The following is a 23,874-nucleotide window of genomic DNA, read 5'->3' as shown; positions in this document are numbered from 1 at the left end:
GTTTCAAAGTTGTTCGATGCATCGATGTTTTCAGTTTTTTTTTTAAATTTCTTTATCGATGTTTGGCCTCCAATGTTCCCCACCGATCCTAGTGGCTGCTCCCCAAATGTGCCAAAAAATTGGCATCACTGTCTAAATTTGACTTGTACCCAACGGCCTTTTATCTGATAAGAAAAACTGTCAAAATGATTCTGATTAGAAACGTTAATCTCAAATGTTAAGTTTGGTGAACTGGTATGTTGTTAAGTTAGGCGTCTAACTATATGCTATATGAAATGGTTTATTGACAGCATAAAAGCAGATTAAAAGTAACTTAAATTTAAGATTTAAAAATTTATTAAAAATTTATTAAAAATCTTTTGTTACCAAGGTACGATGCCTTTTTCAAATACTTCGTTGCGGAAGAAATTTTACAAAGCATAAAGTCAAGTTTTTCAGTTTTGATCTCGGAAATCTAGAGACTGACGCCACCGGACCAGTGAGATTTGCAAAGATGAAATCTTGACATGAGAGTCACGCAAAAATAAAAAAATTACACGGGCCCCAACAAGAGGCACAGCCACAGAAACAATGCCAGCAGCACGGGTGACAGACAGACGAGCGATGATGTTGTTCCAGTCGCCTGGAGCCGCCGCAGATGCAGAGATACAGATACAGCACAGATACAGTATCTTTCTGGCGGGGTGTGTGTTGTGTGTCTGGACGGACTAACGCACGATTCTGTGGGATCGGTCGGAGCGTCGGAGCGTCGGAATCTGGCTCCCATTTGGTCCCTGGCGACCGGCGCCACTGTCAGCCATTCAGCCATTCGGCCATTCGACCATTCGGCCTTCTGTGGGTGAACGCGTGACACGGCGCAGGATTTCGCAGCTCGATAGTTTCGGAGGCACGAACTTGGGCTCCGAAAACTCAATTTAAATACGCATTGTGGAACACCCACTCAGAGCTTAGGAGGTGGGATCAGTTCAGTCACGAGCTTTGTTGGCGCGAGAGGCTTCATGCGGAAAGCAGTTCTTTGGGCCACGCTCTACCAGGATCCCTGGGGTCCTTCGTGACCCAAGAGCTCTTCGTCTCTATTGGGTCTTCATTGGCTCACCACCTCTAGCGCGCTTCGCAGCCAGGTAATCAGATAAAAATATATTATGACGTACCAGCGCGACTTCTCATTGTTGTTTGAGCGGCAGCGGCAGCGCCAGCTACGTAAACGTAAACCTTTCCCGGAGCCCAGCCCCGAATGATTGAGATTGAAACGTGCTTGAGCCCCAGCCAGCCAGTGCACTGGCAGAAAACGCGTGTGCTTCGTGGCTGGCTTTCATCAGAGCGGAGAGTGCGATGCAAAGAAAGCACTTGCCAGCGAAAATACCTCGGAGATGGGAGCCCTTGAGTTGGGAGTCGGATTGGATGTTTTCATGTGTGCTGCAAGCTTGCTTCAACTTTTTTTCAAGTGCAGTGCGAGGCTGCGTCTTCGCTTCGGCCGCGTCATTGTTGTTTTTGTCTTGTTGTCTGGCGTCTCTTGGCTGTCTCACTTATCTTGTATCTCTATCTCGGCTGCTCCCTGTCTCGCTCGCTCTCGTTGGCCTTATCGCCCTGAATCTGCGCTCTTGTGTGTTAATGTGTCCACTCAAAGAAATCAAAAAGAAATACCTGCTTCAAGTGCAGACAGTGCAGTGCTTAATCCGGTCAAATACGATCAACTGAGAGATTCACTGCCACCAGACCTGCGATCTCCAACCAAGCCTCTTTCGCTCAGTGTATGCCTGGCTGTGTGCTGCCACGCTCCAGACGTGTTGTCGCAATTTGCAGCCAAACGCCGGCGACATCGGCTTGGCGCCTAAAATCAAACGGGGGCCGATCGAAACGAAACGAAATTTAAAAATAACGTGCAGCAGCAGCGCCGGCTGCTAATAATGTGATTTGCTTCGTCTTCGGAGGAGCAGATGCAGTGCCAGGAGCAGTGGCAGCAGCAGGGGGAGGAGCAGGGGGAGGGGAGCAGCGTCGCCGTCGCTTCCCCGCGGCGTCTCTGCTCGAAGTACGAGTATGTGATAATTTTAAACAATTTACTCCCCTTTTTGCAGGCCGCGGGCGATCGTTCGCATTTAACGGTGTGTCCTTGGCGGGACACGTCGCCCGGCTGGCCACCCCATTTCCCTCACCCCACACCCCTCTCCGGGGCCGGGGCAGCGGAAGATAAGGCGGCAGTTCCTGGGGATCGCCGCCATAAAGCAGATGCACCATGGTATGGCACATGATGCGATTATAATTGCACGGCGAACACGCAGGGCATCTATCTGCGGTACCACAGTGGAGCCTGGCGATGAAGGGATGCAACGGGTGCTGAAGAGCGGAGGAAGTCAGCTCTTCCTTTTCGAATTTACCTGCATGCATACACCCAGTGGAGCTCTTGGGACCAATCCACGACATTTTGGAGCAGCGTTCACAAACTGTAAGAGGACAATTGGCAACAGCAAATTGGCAATACTGATTGGTCCAAGCGTCCAAGTGCGTATTTGACCCGTTTGTTTCAATTTCAATTTGGAGAGACAAGCTTCGGATTGGAAAACAGCTGCACAGAGCCATCTGGCGGGAGTGTTCACTGTACCATACTATGTGTACTATACGTATAATTGGAATACTTGGCCTATAAGATTCTGCAACCCAAAATATGCACATCGAACCTGCAAATCGAATATGTGTTGCTGTCGCGAATCATAAGTTCCGAAAAGAGGTCAGTGTAAGCTGGCAGAGAGTGGAAGGAAAATGTTCCCCTAAGATCCACATGTACATCTAAACCTTTGGCCCCCAATTTCCGGCCAGCTTTTCAGCCAAGGGCACTTGCAGACTATTTTCACTGTCAACACGAACTTCCCCACTTCCCCAGGCGACAAAGCCGAGCTCAGCTCGACATCGAACCGGGCTCGAACTGGTTGGGAGAGATCGGGCCAGTGCTGCTTGGTTGGGTTAATACAACGGATATGTCGAGAAATACGAATGTACGAACATGCAGTATCTTTAAGAGTCAAAGGACCAAGGGTCAAGGGTGAAGGATCTGTAGTTTTCCCAATGGCACCAGCAGGTATTCGCACTCCCAAAGAATCTCAATTTTGCTGTTTGGTGTCAAGACTGTTAAGGTACTGCAGCCACACGTTCGCTATGAATTATATAATGCCTTCGGGATTTCACCGTTAAAAAATGAACCGAGTGGCCGGGTGGGCAGCACTGGATGAGGTTCGACGTCGAGCCAGCGGTTCGAACGGATCGAGAGGAAAATCTATTTAAGCAACCTACAGCTCTCGACACTTTTATTGGCACGATATCTTTTCACCCGCGCTGCTTGAGCTGCCTGAGCTTCGCTCCCCACTGAAGCACTGAAAACGTCGTCGTCGTCGAACCACGTACTCGTCGAAGCGCCGGAAGAAACAGTTTCCGTGCCCGAAGAACGAAGACCGAAGACCGAAGAACGGCCACCACTCACTCTACTCCCCACTCTATGTGCAGTGCATCTGTGCATATGCGCACTGCGTCTGCGCAGCGACCTCCGAGTTCTTGGAAACTGTAGAAGGCCCGTGTGCGATGAGATGAGAGTGTGACTCGAGTCGAAAACAGAGTATCTGTTTTCAAAACCGCGTTGTTTTTTACTTGTTTGGCATTCAATTTTTTACCTGTGCTGTGAACCGAACTCTGGTCTGTGACTTGTGAAATCTTCGGCCATTGTTGTGAAAGAGCGGTTGTCTGGGTTCTCCTACCTGGCGCTATATCGCTATATCGCTATAATCGCCGCCCCGAAAAGCTAAACTGCTGCCGTCGGGCTTTCGTGTGCGGTTGGATTTTTTGCGGGCCTCGCCGACGGCCCCTTTCGTCTGTCGGAATTGGAGTTGGAATTGGAATTGGATTCAGGCTCGAGTTCCAAATTCGAATCGGAATTGATCGGCATCGGAATCGGCATCAGAATCGGTAAGTCGAGGCATCCTAGGAATGCCCTTAGCTTTTCTTCAATGGTCTAGTTCTTCTAAGCTGCTATCGTCTTAGGTGGCCTCACTAGTGCTTGCTAGCTTGCTAGTCATTATTTACACTAAGGTGCGCTGCACATTCACATTCTCACATATGTATGTCTTCCTGACGACAAGGATCCTTCGCTACCCCCAAAACCCTTTTAATAAGTGTGCCACCCTGGAAAGGCAGTCGAAACTGCTCTACTCCCATTTGTTTAGTCAGTTGGCAAGTCAGTTAGTCAGTTAGTCCGGTAGTTAGTTAGTCAGTTAGTTAGTCAGTTAGTCAGTCAGAGAGTCGGTCTGTGCCTCTGGGGGATCTTCCCATTCCCGTTCCCATTCCCACACTTCCCCCGCTGTTTGGGGTCCTCGTCCGATTTCCGGTGCGATCTCAAGATCACGCATGGCGACAACGAATGGAAGCACACTCTGTCTCTCAGCAGAGCCAAGTGCAAAAACGAAAACAAAAACAGAGACAGAAACAGAAAGAGCAAGAGAGACAGAAAGAGCAACAGAAACAGAAACAGAAACAAAATCACGACTCCCAAAAACGGTGGAGAACCGACTGACTGTCATGTATGGCAACAATGTCGTGCGAGATAAGCCAACACCAAGTGGCCTGCTCTCTGCTCTCCACTCTCCACTCTCCACTCGCCACTCCGGAGCAGCCTGGCTTTTGGCTTTTGGCTCTTGGCCGGGTTTTGGCCAGCTGTCCATCCGACCATCCGGACATCCCCGAACATCCAAACACTGCGCCAAAGAAGCCCAGCCAAGCGAAAGATACACACATGTGTGTGGCTCGCTAATAGCAGCGCAGAAAACAAATGAAACAATAAATCGAACGACGTTGCCATAAAAATACATTTTCGGCCCACATGCGAGCGAAGCCATAGAGATTCAAATGTGCCCCGAGATAGGAGCGAAACCGTCGAGATGGCTGGCGGACTGGCGAACTGGGGTTGGGGATTGGGGATTGGGGATTGCGGATTGACGATCGGGGAGACTGGGGATCGGTGTTACGGGGGAAGCGAACCAAACCAAACACAAACACAAACACAAACGCAAACCAACCCAACCCAACCGAGTCGAGCCGAGCGAGCAATACGAAATCGTCGTTTTACGTGAAAAGCTTCATTTCATTCATAAAAAACGCCATAAATGAAAAAGAAGCGAGGCAGGAAGCCGACGTGGCGAGCCAAGCCGAAGTGTGGATACCCTCCGAGTGGATTGCAGCTAAGGGGTTCCCTTTGGGAGTTGAGCCCCCCAGCCTTGCACCCCTCACCTCTCTTATACCCATTGCATCGCCCACATCGGATCGCAGAGATCCGTCGGAGAGCACGCCCACTCGTGCCCCTTCGAAGGGTATCCGAGAACCGAGTAGCCCAGGTGCCGAAGTGCCGAAGTGACGAAGTGCCGGCCCGTGCCAGTTTCGTTTCTCAATGGAGCCTCGGCGCACGAGTGGCCAAACATCAATGGGGCTTCCAGCCAAGAGTCGGAGGTGCCCCGCGAGGGGACCCATCCCACCCGGTCACCCGGTCCGTTGGGTCCGGTCTGCGGTCTGCGGTCTACTATGTACGATGTGCGGTGTGCGGTCGGAAGAGTCCGAAGTCTGGCCACTGGAGGCTGCGCCACTGGAGCCGACCGCCGACCGAAGACCACCGACTGGTGGGCGTGCGGATTGCCCCGTCTCGCGACTGGAGGCCCCACGGAGTGAAATCGGAAATTCGCCAGCCAGCCAGAGGGCCTTTCCCAGATGGACGGGGGAATCGGAGGGGGGAAGGGGGATCTCTATTTGGTGATCGATGGGCCGTTGACCAAAATCCATAAGTGTCAAATCGGTAATCCGGTGATAAATGCCCAAATTCACCCAAAGACAGAGGAACGCGAAGCGCTGAAACGCCAACGTCTGCCAAAGCCAATATGCATACATAGGAAGTGGTCTCGGCTCTTGCGGAGGAGGGGCTGACGACCTCACCAGCTGGAGGAAGTTGAGCCCAGTTCATGAGCGGATCTCGGTATCTCCTCTACTTGTGGATGAGATCACGCGCCGGAGCCATCCCTCCCTCCGTCCCTTTGCCAGTTAGGCTTATCCTTGGGGGTTTGCTGTCCATCGAAAGGGACAGCTGGAGCAGAAAGTGGGAAAAGGGAAAGGGAAAGGGGAAGGGGGAGTGGCTGGGCGGGGCGGGACAGACTGACTCGGCGCTCGCCGTCCAATTGGCGGACATTTAATGGAGGAGCCGTCGGGCGGCAGTGATTGATTGATTGATTGATAATTAAGAGTGGCGCCTGCTGGTGGATTGGGCGGCACTGCAGCACAACGGGAGGAGCAGGCCAGCAGACCAGTAGACCAGCACACCAGCAGGGCAGGGGAGCAGCGGACGAGCGAAGGCAACAGTTTAATATTCGAGCATGTGGCGCTTGCTAATTCAGGCGGGAAGTCTTTCAAGTTCGCCGCGACTCGAATTCACCGCGATTCACAGAACAAACAGCGAAACAGGAATGGACGGATGGGAGTGGGAATTTCGGGTATATCCAATATTTAAGCGCATATTTTATGGCCATTATTATGGGCTCTGAGTCGCGACTGGGTTCTGAATCAGAGACGGCCTCCGCACGTCGTTCTCACTTTGGAGTTTCCAGTTCCTAAATGCTCTCGGAACTCCGAGCCACTTGGATTTCCCCGAAGCCCAAATTTTTTCGATTGGAGTTTCATGTTCAATTTCCCAACAAACTGCATCTTCAGTTAATTTTTGTTTTTTTTTTGACACTCATTTAAATTTTAATAGTGCGACCTTTGAAACTTCCAAAATATGGGATACCAAATTTAACTACTTCTGAGTTTATAACTTTTATAATTTAATCAGACTAGGAAGTGGCATACCTCTAAAAGTTTATATTTTAATTCTCTAATTTTTTAATAAAACCCCTTTCATATTTTTCAAAAAATAGGTCCGATTTCTAAGTGGCATACCTCAAAAAACTCGAAGTTCAATTGCCTGGCTGCTTAAATTTTTTTTTATTTTTGTGCCAATTTGTCAGCTTTTACGATCCCCTTTCCCAGACAGGATTTCGATTAGTGGAGGAACTCCAGTCTGGAGGAACCCAGATCGGCGATCGGCGATCCCCTGCAGAGTCGGCTCTTAGCTAATGAGCTTTTGTTTAATTTTATTAATGGAATCGGCGACATTTATCATAAATTACGAATCGTGATCGTGATAAGAGCGCCGCTGCCTGCGTCGCTCTCTTGAATAATTAAGTTGTCGTGTTGCCTTGATACTGATAATGATAATGATAATGATAATGACCGGACAGCGAGTTGTTGTTGCTCTCCGGAGTTGTTGCTTTCATTTGCTTTATTTTACGGCCCGTGTCTTAGGTTTACTTTTGGCCCGGCAATTGTCTCCGTTCCATCTCGAGCTGGAGATTGTTTGCCGAAAGCCAAGAGCAAATCACCTTTGGTTTATTGCATCTGGAAGTGGTCTCCCCCGTTTTACGGCCACCACGATACTGGGCCACAAGCCAATCGGATCTGGTTCGGGTTCGAATTGGGGTTCGGGTTCGGGTTCGATGGGGTTTGTTTGGGTTCGATGGGGTTCGTTTGGGTTCGATGGAGTTCGATGGGGTTCGATGGGGTTGGTTCGATTGTGTTGGGTTGGGTTGGGTTGGATTGTGGTAGTCCTTCTTCAGCAGATCCCCTCCCATTCCCTTTCCAGGCAGAGCTGACCTCGACCGGGCCAAGACCCGTAGCATGCCACCGCTGCCATGCTGCTGAGACACCGCCTGGACAACGGCTAGGGCTGTGGACCAGGATCAGGACCAGAACCAGGACCAGGACCAGGACCAGAACCAGGAACAGAACCAGGAGCACCGCAGCAGGATGCGGCGAGGGAGCCAGTGGCTCCGCCTCCGCCTGCACCTCTGCCTCCAGCTCGGCCTGTGCCTCTGCATCTGCCTCTCGAGGGCGGCTGCGCTGCGCGGAGTCCACTCCGAGGAGCTGGCGCCGGGCGAGGGGCAGCTGGTGGTGCCGCGGCGGGTGCACCCCGACGGCTCCTTCATGACCCTCTCGCTGGAGTACGGACATGGGCGGGACCACCGGCGGCACCGCCAGCGGCGGGACTTGGACGCGTCCGTGGAGCCGGCGGAGCTGCACCTGCAGCTGCCGCTGGAGGAGGGCACCCTGCACCTGGAGCTCTCGCCGCACAGCTACTTCCTGGCCCCGGGCCTCGTGGTGGAGCGCCACCGGCGGGAGCTGCGCTCGCGGACGCCTCTGTCCTCGCGGCACCTCGGCTGCCACTTCCAGGGGCGGGTGCGTGGGGAGGCGGCCTCCAACGTGGCCATCTCCACCTGCGCCGGACTGGTGAGCACCGCGTGAAGTTCATTCCGACACGGAAATGGAGCCAGGCTCCAACTTCCAACTCCGATCCCTCTGCTCTGCTCCTCTTCGCCAGGTGGGACACGTGCGCACGGCCAGCAGCGAGTACTTCATCGAGCCCTCCCAGCAGCACGCGGCGCACCCCCTCGACGGCCACCCGCACGTCGTCTTCCAGCGCTCCTCCGTCCAGCCGAAGCAGCAGAACCCGCGCCAGAATCCGCCGCAGAAGCAGAAGCAGAAGCCAAGCCCGAAACCGAATCCGAAGTGGGGAAAGCGGAAGCGGGGTGGCGGGTCGCCAGCGGGATCAGGAGCATCGCCAGCGGAGGTAAGCAACTGCGGCACGCGGGAGCCGCGCCGGAGGATGGAGACGCGGCTGGAGTGGCAGGCAAGGGGCAAGGTCAAGATCCAGGGGGTCGCCAAATCAGGCGCCACCACAGGCGCGGCCACCGCCGTCGGAAGCTGCCGCACCTGCCGCACCACCAGCACCACCCGCAGCACACTAGGTTCCAGTACGAGACGCAGTTCCAGGCGGAGAAGGAGCAGCAGCACCCCGATGAGGAGCAGCCGCGCAGGAGGCGCTCCATCAGCAGCCCGCGCCACGTGGAGACGCTGGTGGTGGCCGACGCGACGATGGCCGCCTTCCACAAGGACCTCAACGGCTACCTGCTGACCATCATGAACATGGTGTCCGCCCTCTACAAGGACCCCAGCATCGGCAACTCCATCGAGATCGTGGTGGTGCGCATCGTGCAGCTGGACGAGGAGGAGTCCCAGCTCCAGCTGAACCTCACCCAGAACGCGCAGAAGAACCTGGACAGGTTTTGCAGGTGGGCATCCTGTTTCTCCTGATTGCTCCATCTCCCACCTTTCATCTTCCATCTTCCATCTTCCACAGCTGGCAGCACAAGCTGAACAAGGAGAGCGAGAAGGACCCGCACCACCACGACGTGGCCATCCTGATCACGCGCAAGAACATCTGCGCCAACAACTGCATGTGAGTGAGCTTACCTCCTCTCTCTCCCTCTCTATCTCCCTCTCTCTCTCTCTTGACTCTGATCCTGATCCTGATCCTGACTCGCCAACAGGACACTCGGACTGGCCAACGTGGGCGGGATGTGCAAGCCAAGGCAGAGCTGCAGCGTCAACGAGGACAACGGCATCATGCTCTCCCACACGATCACCCACGAGCTGGGCCACAAGTGAGTATGGCACTAGGCCCCTGATGGATTCCCGCCTGCATCCTCAGCTGCATCCGGGAGCACCCTCGAGCCACGGCAAAGTATCGTTTCTGTCCAATCCAGTCCTCCATCCATCCATCCATGTGCGAAGGGCCTCGGGCAACTGAGCAAGGTCTCGGCGGGCACACCACTCCACACTTCCGATCACCGGATCACCAGATCACCAGAACGCCGAACCCACACCCACTGACACTGACAACGACAGCCGGGTCCGGTTTTGCTGGCTGATTCAGATTCATTCGGATTCTCATTCTGGTTCGGATCGGGTTGGCTGATCGGTTGATCGGTCGGTTGGGCGATCGCCAAGCTTTCCGGTTTCTGCCAAGTGGAAAGCCAGTGGGCGGCTCTCTGGCTGCTCTGCACTGCGAGAAAAGTATCTGCTCTTCGGCCGAGCCAGGTGCAATGGTGACTAGTCACTAGGAATGGTTGACCCGGTGTTCCAACTGGTTTCCGTTCGCTTGGTGGCCCCCTTTTCTCCGAGTGCAGAGTGGCCGTCAGTCCGTCTAGCGTGGTGCGACCCCTTCCCACTTGCGATCGCGATCCCCTTCCACCAGCGAACAGATGCAGTGGATGCAGCGGCGATGGGTTGTGCAATTGGACCGCCGACCGGAATCGGACCTGGCTCCGGGCGGAGCAGCAGGTGGTCCGTCTGGGTGCTCGGCTCGCGTGCTTTCGATCAGGTGTGGATGTGGATGCTAATGTGGATGTGGATGTGGATGGAGTGGCCCAGTGGCTCCATTTGGCACCAATGCTAGCGGGGAGGGAGGAGGGGCTCCCCACTAACTCAGCAGAACTGACCCGTTCTCCGCCCACAGCTTCGGGATGTTCCACGACACCGCCAAGATCGGCTGCCACCCGCGCGTGGGTCCCATCGTGCACATCATGACGCCCACCTTCGGAGCGGACACCCTGCAGGTGTGCTGGTCGAACTGCAGCCGCAAGTACATCACGCACTTCCTGGAGTAAGTGAATGGATTCCCCCCACTGCATCCTGACCACCACGCACCTCCCATTGCCATTGCAGCCAGGGACTGGGTGACTGCCTGGATGACCCGCCGACGCCGCTGGACGAGTACAACTACCCGGACGAGCTGCCGGGCACGCGGTACAACGCGCGCGGCCAGTGCCGCCTGCAGTTCAACCTGACCGCGGACAGCGAGGTGGGCGCCTGCTCGGCGCCGCACGAGTTCTGCTCCACGCTGTGGTGCCGCGTGCGCGGCGAGTGCGTCACCCACATGCGGCCCACGGCGCCCGGCACGCCCTGCGGCCGGAACAAGTGGTGCCAGAGCGGGCGCTGCGTGCGCCGCGAGGAGCTGGCCGCGGTGGCCGGCGGCTGGGGCGCCTGGAGCGAGTGGAGCGAGTGCTCGAGGAGCTGCGGCGGCGGGGTGTCCACCCAGCAGAGGGAGTGCGACAGCCCGGTGCCCGCCAACGGGGGCGTCTTCTGCATCGGCGAGCGCAAGCGGTACAAGGTCTGCCGCAAGCGGCCCTGCCCGCCGGAGGAGCCCGGCTTCCGGGCGCAGCAGTGCTCCCGCTTCGACAACGCCACCTACCAGGGGGCCACCTACAAGTGGCTGCCCTTCTTCGACAAGGGTGAGTGACCACTAAACATTAACGTTCATGAGATTAATTTAAATGAATCGAAAATAAATGCAATGAATTTAAATGAAATGAAATTAAACGAAATTAAATGAAGTTAAATAAAGTTAAATGAAATTAAATAAAATTAAAGGAAATGAAGTTAAATGAAATAAAATTAAATTAAGTTAAAAGAAATTAAATGAAATGAAATTAAATTTAATTAAATGAAATGAAACGAAATGATCCTGGGATCTGCCTCCACAGACAACCCCTGCAAGCTGTTCTGCAGCGACGTCGACGACACGATCATCGCCAACTGGGGCTCCACGGTGCTGGACGGGACGCCTTGCAAGCTGGGCACCAACAACATGTGCATCGATGGCATCTGCAAGGTAGGCTGATCCCGTATTCCGTATCCCGTATCCCGCCATCCCACTTTCCACCTTCCACCTTCCACCTTCCACTTCCGCCTGCTCACTGCGCTCTGCGTCTCGTTCAGAAGGTCGGGTGCGACTGGACAGTGGACTCGGAGCTGCAGGAGGACCGCTGCGGGGTCTGCGGCGGAGCAGGGGACCAGTGCCAGCCGGTGCGGGAGCTCTTCGCGGAGCCCCTCGGGGGGCGGGACGGCGCCTACGTGGAGGTGGTCACCATCCCGGCGCGGGCGCGGCACATCCAGGTGCGGGAGGAGGGCAACGCGGCCCACTTCCTGGCGGTGGCCGCGGCGCACGGCGGCCGCTTCTTCCTCAACGGGGACAGCCTCATCTCCATGCCCGGCAAGTTCGAGATCGCCGGCGCCGAGAGCCTCTACGAGCGCGTCGACGAGCAGGAGACCATCACGATCCCGCAGCCCATCCAGCAGGCCATCTCGCTATACGTGAGTTTCCACATCCAATCCCCTCAATCCTCCCAATCCACTGCGAATGCTAACCGGTTCCCAATGCAGGCCATCGTGCGCGGCAACGAGAGCAACGCGGGCATCTTCTACGAGTTCACCCTGCCGGCGCTGAGCGGGAACGCGAGTTCTGCTGGGAGGCAGCTGGTGTGGCGCCTGGGCAACTGGACCGCCTGCTCCGCCTCCTGCGGCGGCGGGCTGCAGCACCGGGAGCCCCTCTGCGAGGAGGACGGCCAGGGTGAGTGTCCCCTCGGAAGCGAGATTCCACTTGGCAGCCAGCCCGCTGATAATTCACCCCTTCCTTCCTTCCCACCATGCAGCTCTGGCGGACACGCTGCCCTGCTGGACGCTCGCCAGGAACCGGAGGCCGTCGCGGCAGTCGCGGCCCTGCGCCGAGCAGCCCTGCCCCGCCCACTGGTGGCCGGGCCCCTGGCAGTTCTGTCCGCTCACCTGCCGGCCTCTCTCGGACGGAAAAGAGGGGCGGGATCGGAATTGGGGGCGGTGCCTCTGAGGAGGCGGTCCGTCGTCTGCCTCGATCAGCACGACGTGGTGGTGGCCGACGCGGAGTGCGGCCTGCTGGCGAAGCCCCCGGAGGCGGAGCCCTGCGAGGGTCCGCTGCCCGAGTGCAGGAGCAGCGAGTAGGAACAGCGAGTAGGAGCAGCGAGTAGAAGCAGCGAAAAGGAGCAGCGAGCAGGAGCAGCGAGTAGGAGAGGTGCAACGTATTTATTCGGCGAGACGTACTTAACTAATCACACACAAATCGGAGTTACGTAGACTAAGGATAGAGCTAAGGATAGCTAGCGTTAGGCATCTTGGGTGCATCTTTGACCACTGGACCACTGGCCCACTGGATCACTGGACCACTGGCCCCCTGGATCACTGGACCCTAGAAGCGCGTGTTGTCCGGCATCTTTCGGAAGTAGGCGATTTTGTCCTTGGGCACCCGGTAGCCGTGCATCCAGCGGCTGCCCTTCCGCAGCGACCCGTCGATGCCGTCCTTCCAGACGCCCTGCGGCAAGTAGACTGTGGAGCACAGCGGACAGTGGTTAGTGGTTAGAGGTTGGTGGTTAGTGGTTAGTGAGCAGGGGACCCCCTGGATCAACCTGGAGGTGGACGCACCCGGAGTATTGTACATTTAGAGGAGGCAATCCAACAAAGAGTGCTTGATTGGAGCAGCAGATTAAAGAGCCACTTGCCAATTGCATTCGCGGGTGATCATACGGATATTCCGGGCAGTCCACAGGTTTCGCAGGAGGATCCCCCCTCGGAACGAGGACGGAGTGACTCACCCTCTCGCTCGCGACGCCCCTCGTGCAGGATGGGGGCCACGATGAGCTCCTCGCCGACGGAGAACTCGTCGCTGACCATCAGGCAGGCGGGGTCGTGGGGGTCCATCATCCAGAGCGGGCGCACCAGGGGCAGACCCTCGTTCATCGAGGGGTTGAGGTACTTCTTCAGCAGGGGGATCACCACCGTCTGGCGCACCTCGCGCAGCTCCTGGGCGACGCGGGAGACCAGCTCGCTGCGGTACTCGGAGGGCAGGTGGCCGAACTGCATGGCCGGCAGGAAGGTGGCCAGCTGGAGCCAGCGCACGAAGAGCTCCGCGCTCGGCAAGGGCGGGGCGGCCAGCGCGTAGAAGGAGACCATCTTCGAGAGCGGCCGCTGCAGCAGGTAGTCGCCCCCGATGGCCCCGGGCAGCACGAAGGGGTACCCGATCACGCCGTAGTTCAGCACGGCGGCCAGCGTCTCGCGCAGGCCCTCCCAGGTGGCGTTGGCGGGGGGCGCGGCCAGGAAGGTGGGCGGCTTGGGCACCACGCTCGCCGTGGAGACGGCCATCAGCCCGGCGGACTCGAGGCTGGCGGTGAGGAGGCGGGCGTAGGTGTCCGGGTTGTCCAGCGTCTGGCGGCACTGGTAGTAGTGCGGCAGGTTGTAGCCGGTGCCGAGGTCCAGGTAGAAGCTGTGCACCCCGTACTCCTCCTTGAGCCGCTGCAGCTTCTCGAGCAGCCAGGGCACGGAGGCGTTGTTGGTGATGTCCAGGACGCCGGCGCTGGCGCTGCTCTTGTAGCGGGTCAGTGCGGGGATGCTGCGCTCCGAGTGGCGCTCGTAGATGAGCAGCTTGCGGCGCACCGCCTCCTTGAAGTTGGCGCTGTCCGTGCTGATGAACGGCTGGATGGTGAGCACCACCTTGAAGCCGCGCCGGTGCAGCACGTCGATGGTGTCCTTGAGCGTGGGGAAGCGGGCCCTGTCGACGGCGAAGTCGCCGATGTTCTCCTGCCAGAACTCGCTGATCACGATGTGGCCCAGTCCGACGGCGATGGCGTTCTCGGAGTAGTCGCAGATGGCGGACTCGTTCAGGGAGTCCGGCTGCTCCGAGTGCGGCACCCGCCACACGGGCTCCTCCAGCAGCTTGTGCAGCTCGCGGATGTCCTGCTCCTTGAGCCCGTCCCACAGGCTCTGCTGGGTCATGAGCATGTGCAGGCTGCGCATGTCCTCGGTGGTGCAGATGCGGTACTCCAGCTGCGGCAGCGGACTCAGCCGGTTCACGAAGGTGAACTCGTCGTGGGCCGCCCGCAGGCAGAAGCGGTTCTCGGTCCGGTTGACGCCCAGCTGGAGCGGCGACCGCTCGCTCACCTGCATCGCCACGCCGATCGAGTTGATGAAGTAGCGCTTCACCCCGTTCCCGAACTGCTGCACCTTGCTGTCCCCGGAGGCGTAGGGGGCGAACTCGAAGTTCGCGTAGCTGAGCGACCACTCCTGCCCCTTGGTCACCCCGCCGCCGAACCACAGCCCGTTGTCCCGCTTCAGCTCGTAGCAGTCGGTGGGCAGCAGTCCGTCGGCGAGCGCCTGCCACTGCAGCGAGTAGCAGCGGAAGACGCCCTTGTCCTCGAAGTTGAGGTGCAGCCGCGCCAGCCCGTTCCACTCGATGCAGACGCTCCCGTCGCGCCGCCGCTGCTCCTCGAGGCAGTGGAAGGGCGCCGTGTCCGAGCCGAGGGTCACGCCCAGCTGGCCCATGATCACCTCCTTGTCCTCGTGGCTGAGCAGGCGGAAGACGCGGTCCTGCGGGTTGAACTTGATCTTCTGGAAGTAGCTCCTCGTGAGCACCTGCTGGTGGTAGGCCACGTACGCGTACCCAATCTGTGGTAAAGAGTAAGTAAGTGGAGTAGGTGGAGTACACTAAGCGAGGGATGTGGGAGGCGTCCAGTTAACCTGGTGGTTACGCCTCATGACAGCAAGATAGCATTCCGCACCGTAGTCACCGATCAGCTTGGGCCGTCGCTTAGGTCGCCTTCAGCGTCGACAGCCTAAGCCGCCGGCTGTCAGCCGGAGGGCTTTCGTATCTCGGAAAGAATGCCGAAGGTGGAGCTGCTAAGCTCCTAAGCTCCTAAGCTCCTAAGCTATCTTACCAGGAAAATGATGATGAAGAACATCACGACGACGAAGATCTTGATCTTGTAGTCCTTGGTCTCGCGCCGCTTCTTCCTAATCAGCTGCGGGAATGCCTGCGGAGGAGCGAAGTTAGGGGTGTTAGATGTTCGACCTTTGACCTTTGACCTTTGACCAGGGGCTCACCTGCATCTTCTCGCGCAGCAGGCTGGCCAGGGAGTTGACGCTGGTGATGGAGGCCTGGTTGGAGGCCACGCTGTGGCTGTCAAAGTCGCTGGCCAGCATCTCCTTGCTGTTCAGCCGCAGAGCGGGCAAAGGGGCGATGGAGGCGCGTCTGCGGCTGCGGAAGCGGTCGCTGCAACGAGAAAGGTTGGCTGAGATTCCGGATTTGGGTTCGGAATGGGAATGGGAATACGGTTACGAATACGATTCCCCCTCTCCTCCGGAGCCAACGCCCCTGGTGGGGAAGCCTCGCGGCGAGCAGCAGATACTATACTATATCTACCATATAATTATATGCTGTGTACATACTCGCTCGCCCTGATTTATTTGCTCTGCGAATGGCGGCGGTTGATAAGCGGCTGTGGGCTGTCGGCTGTCGCCTGTCCAAGTCGTAAACACTCCCCGCCAAGTGTGCGGAATGCGGGGCGACTGGAATGCAGTTCGGAATAAGCAGATAGATGCTCTGGTATTCAGATATTCGGATATGCGGCTCCTCTGGCGGGCGGATGTTATCACGCCCGATCGCGGTCGTCAACTGAGTTCGCTGCCAGAGCACAGAGCACAGAGCACAGATCTGTAGAGTCGAATTAACTCATCATCCGCACGGATTGGATTGGAGACCGAGTGTAACGAGCTCGGCCACTTAAGTTGCCCCGTCGCGTGTGCGGACCTTGGAGAAGCCCCGGCCTGCTCAAGACGCTTTGTGGAGACCGTATCTGCGACACGGGCTCTAGGGGAAATCCGGGGAGATCAATGGGAGCGTTTCGGAGCCGCCTGAAACCGCGGGTTTCAGGTCTCGGAACCTGCGAACCAGCAAACCCCAGAAACCCAGTCGCGTATCTTATCTTGTCCCCGAGCCAAGCGATGACACTTTGGAGTCAAGTTAAGGGGCTTTCGGAGAACGAGCGCCGCTCCAGAGGCACCCCCACTCATCCCGGTTCGGATTATTCGAAGGCTTGCACTGCAGTCACTGATAGCTGTTGTTGATAGCTGGTGACTGATGGCTGATAGTTGATGGCTGATAGCTGATAGCTGGCTGCTCAATGGATAGTCAGCCCTTCGGTCAGCAGTCTCAACTGCCTTAAAACCAGCCATAAATTGCCGCCTCCCCAAGTGAAGGGCAGAGTTTTGCGGTAGCCCCGGGAATCTGCCGAACAGAGGGAACCGTGCAACCGCAATCGAGTCTCCGGGAAGCGGGCGGTGCAACCCGTGTTCAAGTGGTGCGGCGAAGGCATTCGATCGAATGTTGGGGAATGTTGGGGAAGGCACGTTCTACGCGCAGTCCACGCCGCAATTGAATCACTCTCGTTCGGAGACAAGGGCGGCTCTCAATTAGTTAATCCAACAAAGTGTTTTTACCAAAAATGTCAACTAATATTTTCTAAGTTGGTTTTCATCAACTAACTAAAGGATCAGCTTAATGGCAATTAAATTGCGCTCTATTAAATAGTTTGTTGGGCTTCTCTGTTTTTCAAAACTATACTTTGTTCGGCTGTTAGTTGTTTCTTGCGCAAACAACACACAAAATTCATTTGAAATTTGGTAAAAATTGCATAAAATCATTAAAAACAAGAAAGGAGGCTATATCCCCTTGCAGTCTTCAACATCGAAGTAATGACGATTTCTATACTTATTATATATAAACATAGTCTTCTGATTTTCATGAAATTTAATTAATTTATTAAATAAAATCAATGATAATAATTATTTTCAGAGGCATCCCACTTAAAAATCGGATTAAAATTAGAAAAGTTATGGACTTGGAGTTAGTGAATTATGGTCAATTTTTCAACAAACCCATTTTCAAGAAACTTGGAAATTTTGAAAATTGAAAAAATCGGCCAACAAATTAAAGAATTTAAATTATGTGAAATGTGTATTAAAATCCATATAATGTCAATATAATGTTAATTTAATGTTAAAAAAATGTTATTTTATTATAATGTTAATGTAATGTTAATTAAATTAATATGGCCACGTCAGCGACAATGATAATTTTAAATTTTTAACGTTTTCTTGCACTTGCAATTCCCAAGTGGTTCTGGCTAAATCGTAGTGGGATACCCCTTGATTTTGGTCAATTTCTCAAGTTCTCCGGAATGACCGGCAGTTTCTCTAAGAAACTCTCTCCGGTCTCTGGAAGTGTGTGTGTGTGCGTGTGAGTTGGTGAAGTGGTTCCAGAGTGAGAGAGGGAGTATCCGGCCGACTACTCCTACTGGAGTCCACTCCCGGATGCAGTGCATCATGGGTCGACTCCTCCTACTGGAGTCCACACCCGGATGCAGTGCATCATGGGTTGACTCCTCCTACTGGAGTCCACACCCGGATGCAGTGCATCATGGGTCGACTCCTCCTACTGGAGTCCACTCCCGGATGCAGTGCATCATAGCCTGACTTGGCATGAACTTGAAAGTGGCGGATACCTTCCTGCATGAAGTGGACTCCAGGATGCAGTGCATCAAAACCCGAAGAGGTGGGTAGCAGTTTTTTTTATAATTAAGTGATGACGTGGCCTTTGTAAATGTAATGCAATTATTTAATTAAATATTATTTTATTTTATTTCAGGTTTTTGGTTGTGTGTTTGGCTAGTTGCAGAAAATAATTGGTGACACCATCTTACTTGTAACTTGGAGTTGGATATTAGGATGCAGTGCACCAAGTTTTTTACGCAGTGAGTACATCAATTAGAATATAAATAATTAAGTTATTAATTTTAAGATCAATCAAGAGCAACAGATAAAGATCTGAAATTATTCAAGAACAATAAGAAAGAAATTTAAAAGGTGATTTTGTTCAAATAACGAACTTGAAGTACTCCTAAATCAAACACAATTAATTATCTAAAACAACTAGGGTCATATTATAATAATATATATAGTAAGAATAGTTGTAAGAATGCGGTTACCGGAGATATATGCTGATACCACCAAAATGGACTGGAGAACAGGCTGCAAGATCAAGGATTAATGGCGAGATCTTCCATTGAACTTCACTCCGGGATGCAGTGCATCAACTCATTGGGGTATGTATTTCTTAAATAATTAGTTTGTATTAAATATTTTAACTAATATTTTGAAGTCTTTCTTAAATAATTGAACTAATATTTTGAAATCCTTCTTTTCATTACAGGTGATGACTATACCTTCCTACTTGGAGTGAACTTCAAGATGCACTGAACCAATAACCCAAGAAGGTAAATATCTTTTTTACTAACAAATTGATTCCAACTATTATTATTTAACAAATTATTTATTATATATTTTTTTTTATTTAATTTCAGGGTGAAGTGTTAATGTTGCGGATAAAGTGGTTGCAGTGATTATCTTATTGAAGTCCACTCCAGGATGCAGTGCATCAACTCATTGGGGTATGTATTTTTTGGAGTAATTGATTTGCATTAAATAATTTAACTAATATTTTGAAAACCTTCTTTTCATTACAGGTGATGACTATACCTTCCTTCTTGGAGTGAACTTCACGATGCAGTGAATTAATAACCCGAAGAGGTAAATACCTTTTTTACTAACAAATTAATACTAACTCTTACTATTTGTAACAAATTACTTATTTTATTTTTTGTTTCTTATTTAATTTCAGGTGAAAGTGTAAAGTGAAAATGTTGCAGACAAAGTGGTTACTTCAAGAAGACGAAAGATTGCAGGGCAGATCAAGGCTCTAACTAAGTAAGTACCAATTTGAAAAGATTTATTTATCATAATCTCATAATTATTTGAGTAGTTGTTACATTAAACTGTAAAATGCTTCATTTGGGAAATATTGGGAGAATTACTATCTAAAATATAGACCAAAAAATTTAATAAAATATTTTTTTTTATTTTATTTCAGGTTTATGGATGTATATTTTACAGCTTGCACAAAACATTTGGTGGCACCATCTAACTTGAAACTTGAAGTTGAAGTTGAAGACATCAGAATGCAGTGCATATTTTTTCGCAGTGAGTACATATATTAGACAGTAAATAGTTAAGTTATTTATTTGATGATGAAATAATACGAAAATTACGAAATTTCCAAAAAATGGATTGGCTGAAAATTGACCAAAGTTCTCTAGTTCTAAGTCCCTAACTTTTCTAATTACCATTTTTTGAGATTCAATAAATGACTATGTAAGTGTCTGGACATGGGGCATGGGCAAGGGTATATCCTGTCGGCGGCCTTTCATCCGCAGGATCTCATGACACACATCTTGGCGTGCTCAACTGAGAGCATTGAGAGCATTCGGCTTGGTCTCTGATTTTAATTAGATTCTAGACCTTGAAGAAGCTGGCAGCTGCTGCTTTGGAATCGATTCGAAGTGCGTGGAGCACTTGGTGACATCCCACCCCACTCACCGGTGAACTGGTCTCCTGCCGCCTCCGAACTCGTCGTCGCTGTCATCGTTGGCGCTGACGAAGTTGATGGCCGCTCGGCTGACGACCTCTTCCGGCGTGTTGGCCGACGTCGTCGGCGCCGGAGTGTCCGAGGTGCCCGGAGTGACTGGAGTGCCCGGAGCTCCCGGAGTGCTCTGGCTGGAGGTAGCGTCGTCAGCTATCTGGAAAGAGGAATCGAGGAAGCACTGTAAACACTGTCCGGAACAAAGTCAGCACCGCATCTGGTGGAGGTTAAGGGGGAGGGTGAACGGGAATGGGAGGGGCACCTCGACAATACTGGCACCTCGACACCTGCCCACAGCCGATACCCGAGCAAGGTAAGCGCAATTAGCACGGAGGCGTTACCGCCGAGAACGCGGTTCCCACTGAACCGCAAAAAGCGGGCAAGCAGACTCAGATTCACATTCAAATTTACACTCAAATTCACGTTCAGATTCCCGTTTAGATTCACATTGAGATTCACATTCAGATTGCGGTTCCGATTCAGATTAGGCAGCCGAGTGCAGATGCGCCACAGGCTCACGAAGTACCTGCCTTATCCGTATCCGTATCCCAGTCCGAACCCAAGTCGAGCACCAGGGCGTCCCTCTGGAGGGGCTGATCCTCTCCGGGAACGCTCGAGAGGACAAAGCGGCTGATGGGGGAGCTCATTTCTGGCTCCTGGTCATTATACGGGTGTTGCACAACACTCTGGCTTTCACACTTCTAACGGGTTCGGCGGTTTGCACAACACTCTTGAACAGTTTTGCACAGTTTTGAACAGTTTTGGGTTTGCGGTATCTTCTGGGCTTCTGGACTTTCCTGCGCTGCCAAACATTGGAGATAATGTGGCACCGATCCGAACTCTGATGTCGCCGCGATCGCACTGGTAACCGCTGATAATTGCCGGATCGCTATTGCCTGGAAATCGTATTGAAGCCTCAATTTATGCGTTTTAATCGCTCCGCTCTCTCTGCCGCAGTCAGCGGCGCAGTCAGCAGCGCAGTCGCGGCGGGCGTCGGGTGAGAGCGTTCACACCCACACTGAGAAGAACGCGGGCCAAGTCGGGCCGACTCTAAGTAATTAGCAGTTGATGGAATTACCCGCGGCTCGTAAATTAATTGCGACCGCAGCGATTGCCACGTACTTCTTGGCGATATGGCGACATGGGCATATGGCGACTTGGCCCTTGTTGCAAACTGAATGAATTAATGCATGTGGCCCTACAGATCCGCAAAGTGAGTAAATGCATGTGGCACTACAACTACAAGTTGCTAATTAAGCAGTGTCCAGCAGTGGGCCATCGCAGTTGGAGACTGATTTCCAGCTTAAGGGATGCCTATATGCCTATATCCGCCGTTCCATATAGTAATAAATCTGGCGATTAGCCGTGGGACTTCTTCTTGCTGGCTTCCTTCGCCGCACAGCAGATGGACGATACAATTGCATACTTCTGGGCGGCCTCTTCAAAGACAACTCTGCGTATGTGTGATTTTTGCGACAGCTGGCGGCTGGGGTTCATCACACATACGACGCGTTGGCCGGACCACGCACCCCTCCCGCCCGCGGCCTCATTTGCAGCTCTATAATTAGCGCAAGTCATGCCCCGCTTCCTACTGACATCACTGATATTGCCGGGAATTTGCACATCGAAACTAACAGAAGGGAAAAAATTACAAGCGCTAATAACTGAAGATGAGTAGCCGACATGGTGGCCATCACTCATTACTGCATACATTCAGTACTCAAGTACACATATATATTCAGCTGCACAGTGTAAAAAAGGTAAAAAACTGGCTGAGCTTCAGTGCCTTTGTTTCGAACTCGTTTCAACTTCGATTATTCCAGATCGCAATAACTTAGCTTCCGCAGCAGAAGCTGGGAATTCGAATGTGGAGCACTATGCATACATAATGGGTGTTTCATATTTATCAGACTCTGAGGCATCTTATTAGAATTTATCGTTCCGCGGCGGACACTTTGAACTATAACTCTGTGCCAGAAGCAGATTTGTCGGAGCAGAGTGCCATCATGTGACTTCCAACTGGATTTCGGGTCTCGACACATGTGAATTTGTTATTCGGATTGTTTGCACACTTCATATAATTATAATTAAGACCCAATCAACGGTTGAATATTTTGGGAAACTTTCTGTAGTCACTAAATTACGCATTGTGTTTTCATTTCGCGAGGGCCTCAACTGGTTTGCAGCAATTATATTCAAATATATACATACTCGTATGTATGTATGGTATGTACACAAAAAAAAACAGAAAAAAAACACTGAGTGCATTAGTTGGAGATCCGATCTGGGGAGGGCCCTCTGCTTGAGGAGCAGCACAACTCACCATCTCCTCGTGCAGGGCGTCCTGTGGCTGCATCTGGTGGCGCAGACGCAGTGCCTCCAAGTCGAGGGCGTTGATGCCCGAGGGCATGGATATCGAGTTCCGCCGCAGACCCGGCGCGAACGCTTCGGGGGAGGGAGTTGGTGTGGCTGTCGGTGTGGGTGTGGGTGTAGATGTGGATGTGGCTGCCTCTGGCTCCTTTGGCTCCCTTTCGTTGACCACCTTCAGGAGGGGCAGCTCCACGTGACGTCGTTCGCTCAGGGACTGCTTTCTGGGCATGGCTGCGGCGCCCAGGAGCTGGCGCTGCTCCAGCTGCTCCATCCGATCAGTCCGCTCCTCCTCGTCCGAATCCGCGTCCGCGTCCGCGAAGGCCAAGTTCGGGAGCTGGCCGTTGAGCGCTTGCGCGGCTCCCGAGTGAGAGGAGTGGGCCATTTGTACCGCTTCTCAGTGGCGACGTTCTAAACGCGATCGCGCTCCACTGGCGAATGAGCTGGCCGAGCGCCAAGCGGAACCCAAGAGCCAGCGGAGCGACGGAGAAACAGGTGACGAACCGAAAGGGGGATGTGGATGTGGATGGAGAGTGGGGAGTGGGGAAGCGCAGGGGGGCGTCTCCGATTACCATCGCTGTTTGCTTTTAATCAACGCTTATCGCTGGCCAGCGATAATCGCACTCGGATCGAAAGGGGTAGCGGAATGTCATTACTTTTCGACCGATCAGTTCGCCAGAGCTCCACCTGCAATCCCCAGTTGTTTATCTGTGCTCTGGTTTCTCAGTGGATCTTCGGTATACAGGTGGAATGGTTACGCAGATCCAGCATGTTTGGCTGATCCCTTTCGGCTTTCTTCTGCTTCTGTTTGAACTCCGCGACTGGCGTCGTATTGACTCAGTTAATTAAATCGCTCCGGCCACCAGTCCATTCCGCTGATCGCGCTTGTTTGCCCAGCTAATTAGGCGTAATCTCACGGCTCCCTCCCCCGCTCCCCCGCAGATTCGAATTGGAATGAGATCTCGAGAACTCGAGGCCTTGTTTCGGCAGAAGGCGTTCACAGAAAGCACAGCGAACACAGTGAAAACAGCGTGCCCGGAAAGTCAACACGAAATTAATCAACTGACAAAGTCAAGAGCTGAACTCGTTCGCTCGTCCGCCGATCCGATCGATCCAATCGATCCAATCGAGCGACGGCAGCGAGCAGCTTTAATAATTACATGTGTTACCTGATAAGGTATACAAAAAGCCACCCACCACCCACCTACGCCCCTCCCACAGGCCTCCCACTCTGGTCGGAGTGTATAGTAATCTCGTGGGACTAATTCGCAATATTGTTTAACAAATTGCACTCATAAATCCCTCGAAGTGGGCAAATATTTGGCGCTTGAACCGTGTTTATGTGTGATACATCATTATTGAGGGGGAGTGATTATGGGAAACCACTACTAAGCAGGAAACCACTATCCTTCCCGCAAACACACCTTCACCTTTCCCTG

The 23,874-nt window shown here is 53.2% G+C and overlaps 2 protein-coding genes across 4 annotated transcripts; one reads left to right on the top strand and one right to left on the bottom strand.

Annotated features, from left to right (window-relative positions):
• Nucleotides 1-3,270: 3,270 nt before the first annotated feature.
• On the top strand, nucleotides 3,271-12,675 carry LOC108097098 (A disintegrin and metalloproteinase with thrombospondin motifs 7). The gene is given in 12 exon segments (XM_017199162.2): nucleotides 3,271-3,951; nucleotides 7,700-8,343; nucleotides 8,435-8,762; nucleotides 8,765-9,185; nucleotides 9,254-9,352; nucleotides 9,444-9,557; nucleotides 10,412-10,558; nucleotides 10,621-11,186; nucleotides 11,439-11,566; nucleotides 11,674-12,048; nucleotides 12,118-12,304; nucleotides 12,387-12,675. Coding segments are annotated over 11 exon segments (3,036 nt in total). The 5' UTR covers nucleotides 3,271-3,951; nucleotides 7,700-7,863; the 3' UTR covers nucleotides 12,578-12,675.
• A 95-nt stretch (nucleotides 12,676-12,770) lies between these two features.
• Nucleotides 12,771-23,517, bottom strand: LOC108097099 (myogenesis-regulating glycosidase). 3 transcript variants are annotated; one of them, XM_017199164.2, is made up of 6 exons: nucleotides 22,392-23,517; nucleotides 20,026-20,225; nucleotides 15,637-15,805; nucleotides 15,471-15,566; nucleotides 13,356-15,201; nucleotides 12,771-13,089 (listed from the first exon to the last, which is right to left on the bottom strand). In XM_017199164.2, exons 1-6 carry the CDS (start codon nucleotides 22,818-22,820, stop codon nucleotides 12,953-12,955), a joined length of 2,877 nt encoding a protein of 958 aa, XP_017054653.1. In that variant the 5' UTR covers nucleotides 22,821-23,517; the 3' UTR covers nucleotides 12,771-12,952. The 3 variants fall into 3 exon arrangements, with proteins under 3 accessions (XP_017054653.1, XP_017054654.1, XP_017054655.1); XM_017199165.2 differs by lacking the exon at nucleotides 22,392-23,517 and adding an exon at nucleotides 20,599-20,942; XM_017199166.2 differs by lacking the exons at nucleotides 20,026-20,225; nucleotides 22,392-23,517 and adding an exon at nucleotides 15,982-17,340.
• Between the last annotated feature and the right edge of the window lie 357 nt (nucleotides 23,518-23,874).

The sequence above is a fragment of the Drosophila ficusphila genome, unplaced genomic scaffold (genome assembly GCF_018152265.1).
Source record: "Drosophila ficusphila isolate 14025-0441.05 unplaced genomic scaffold, ASM1815226v1 contig_198, whole genome shotgun sequence".
Lineage (NCBI taxonomy): Eukaryota > Metazoa > Arthropoda > Insecta > Diptera > Drosophilidae > Drosophila > Drosophila ficusphila.
The sequence above is the reverse complement of the archived record's forward strand: the minus strand, read 5'-3'. Positions and strand labels throughout refer to the sequence as shown.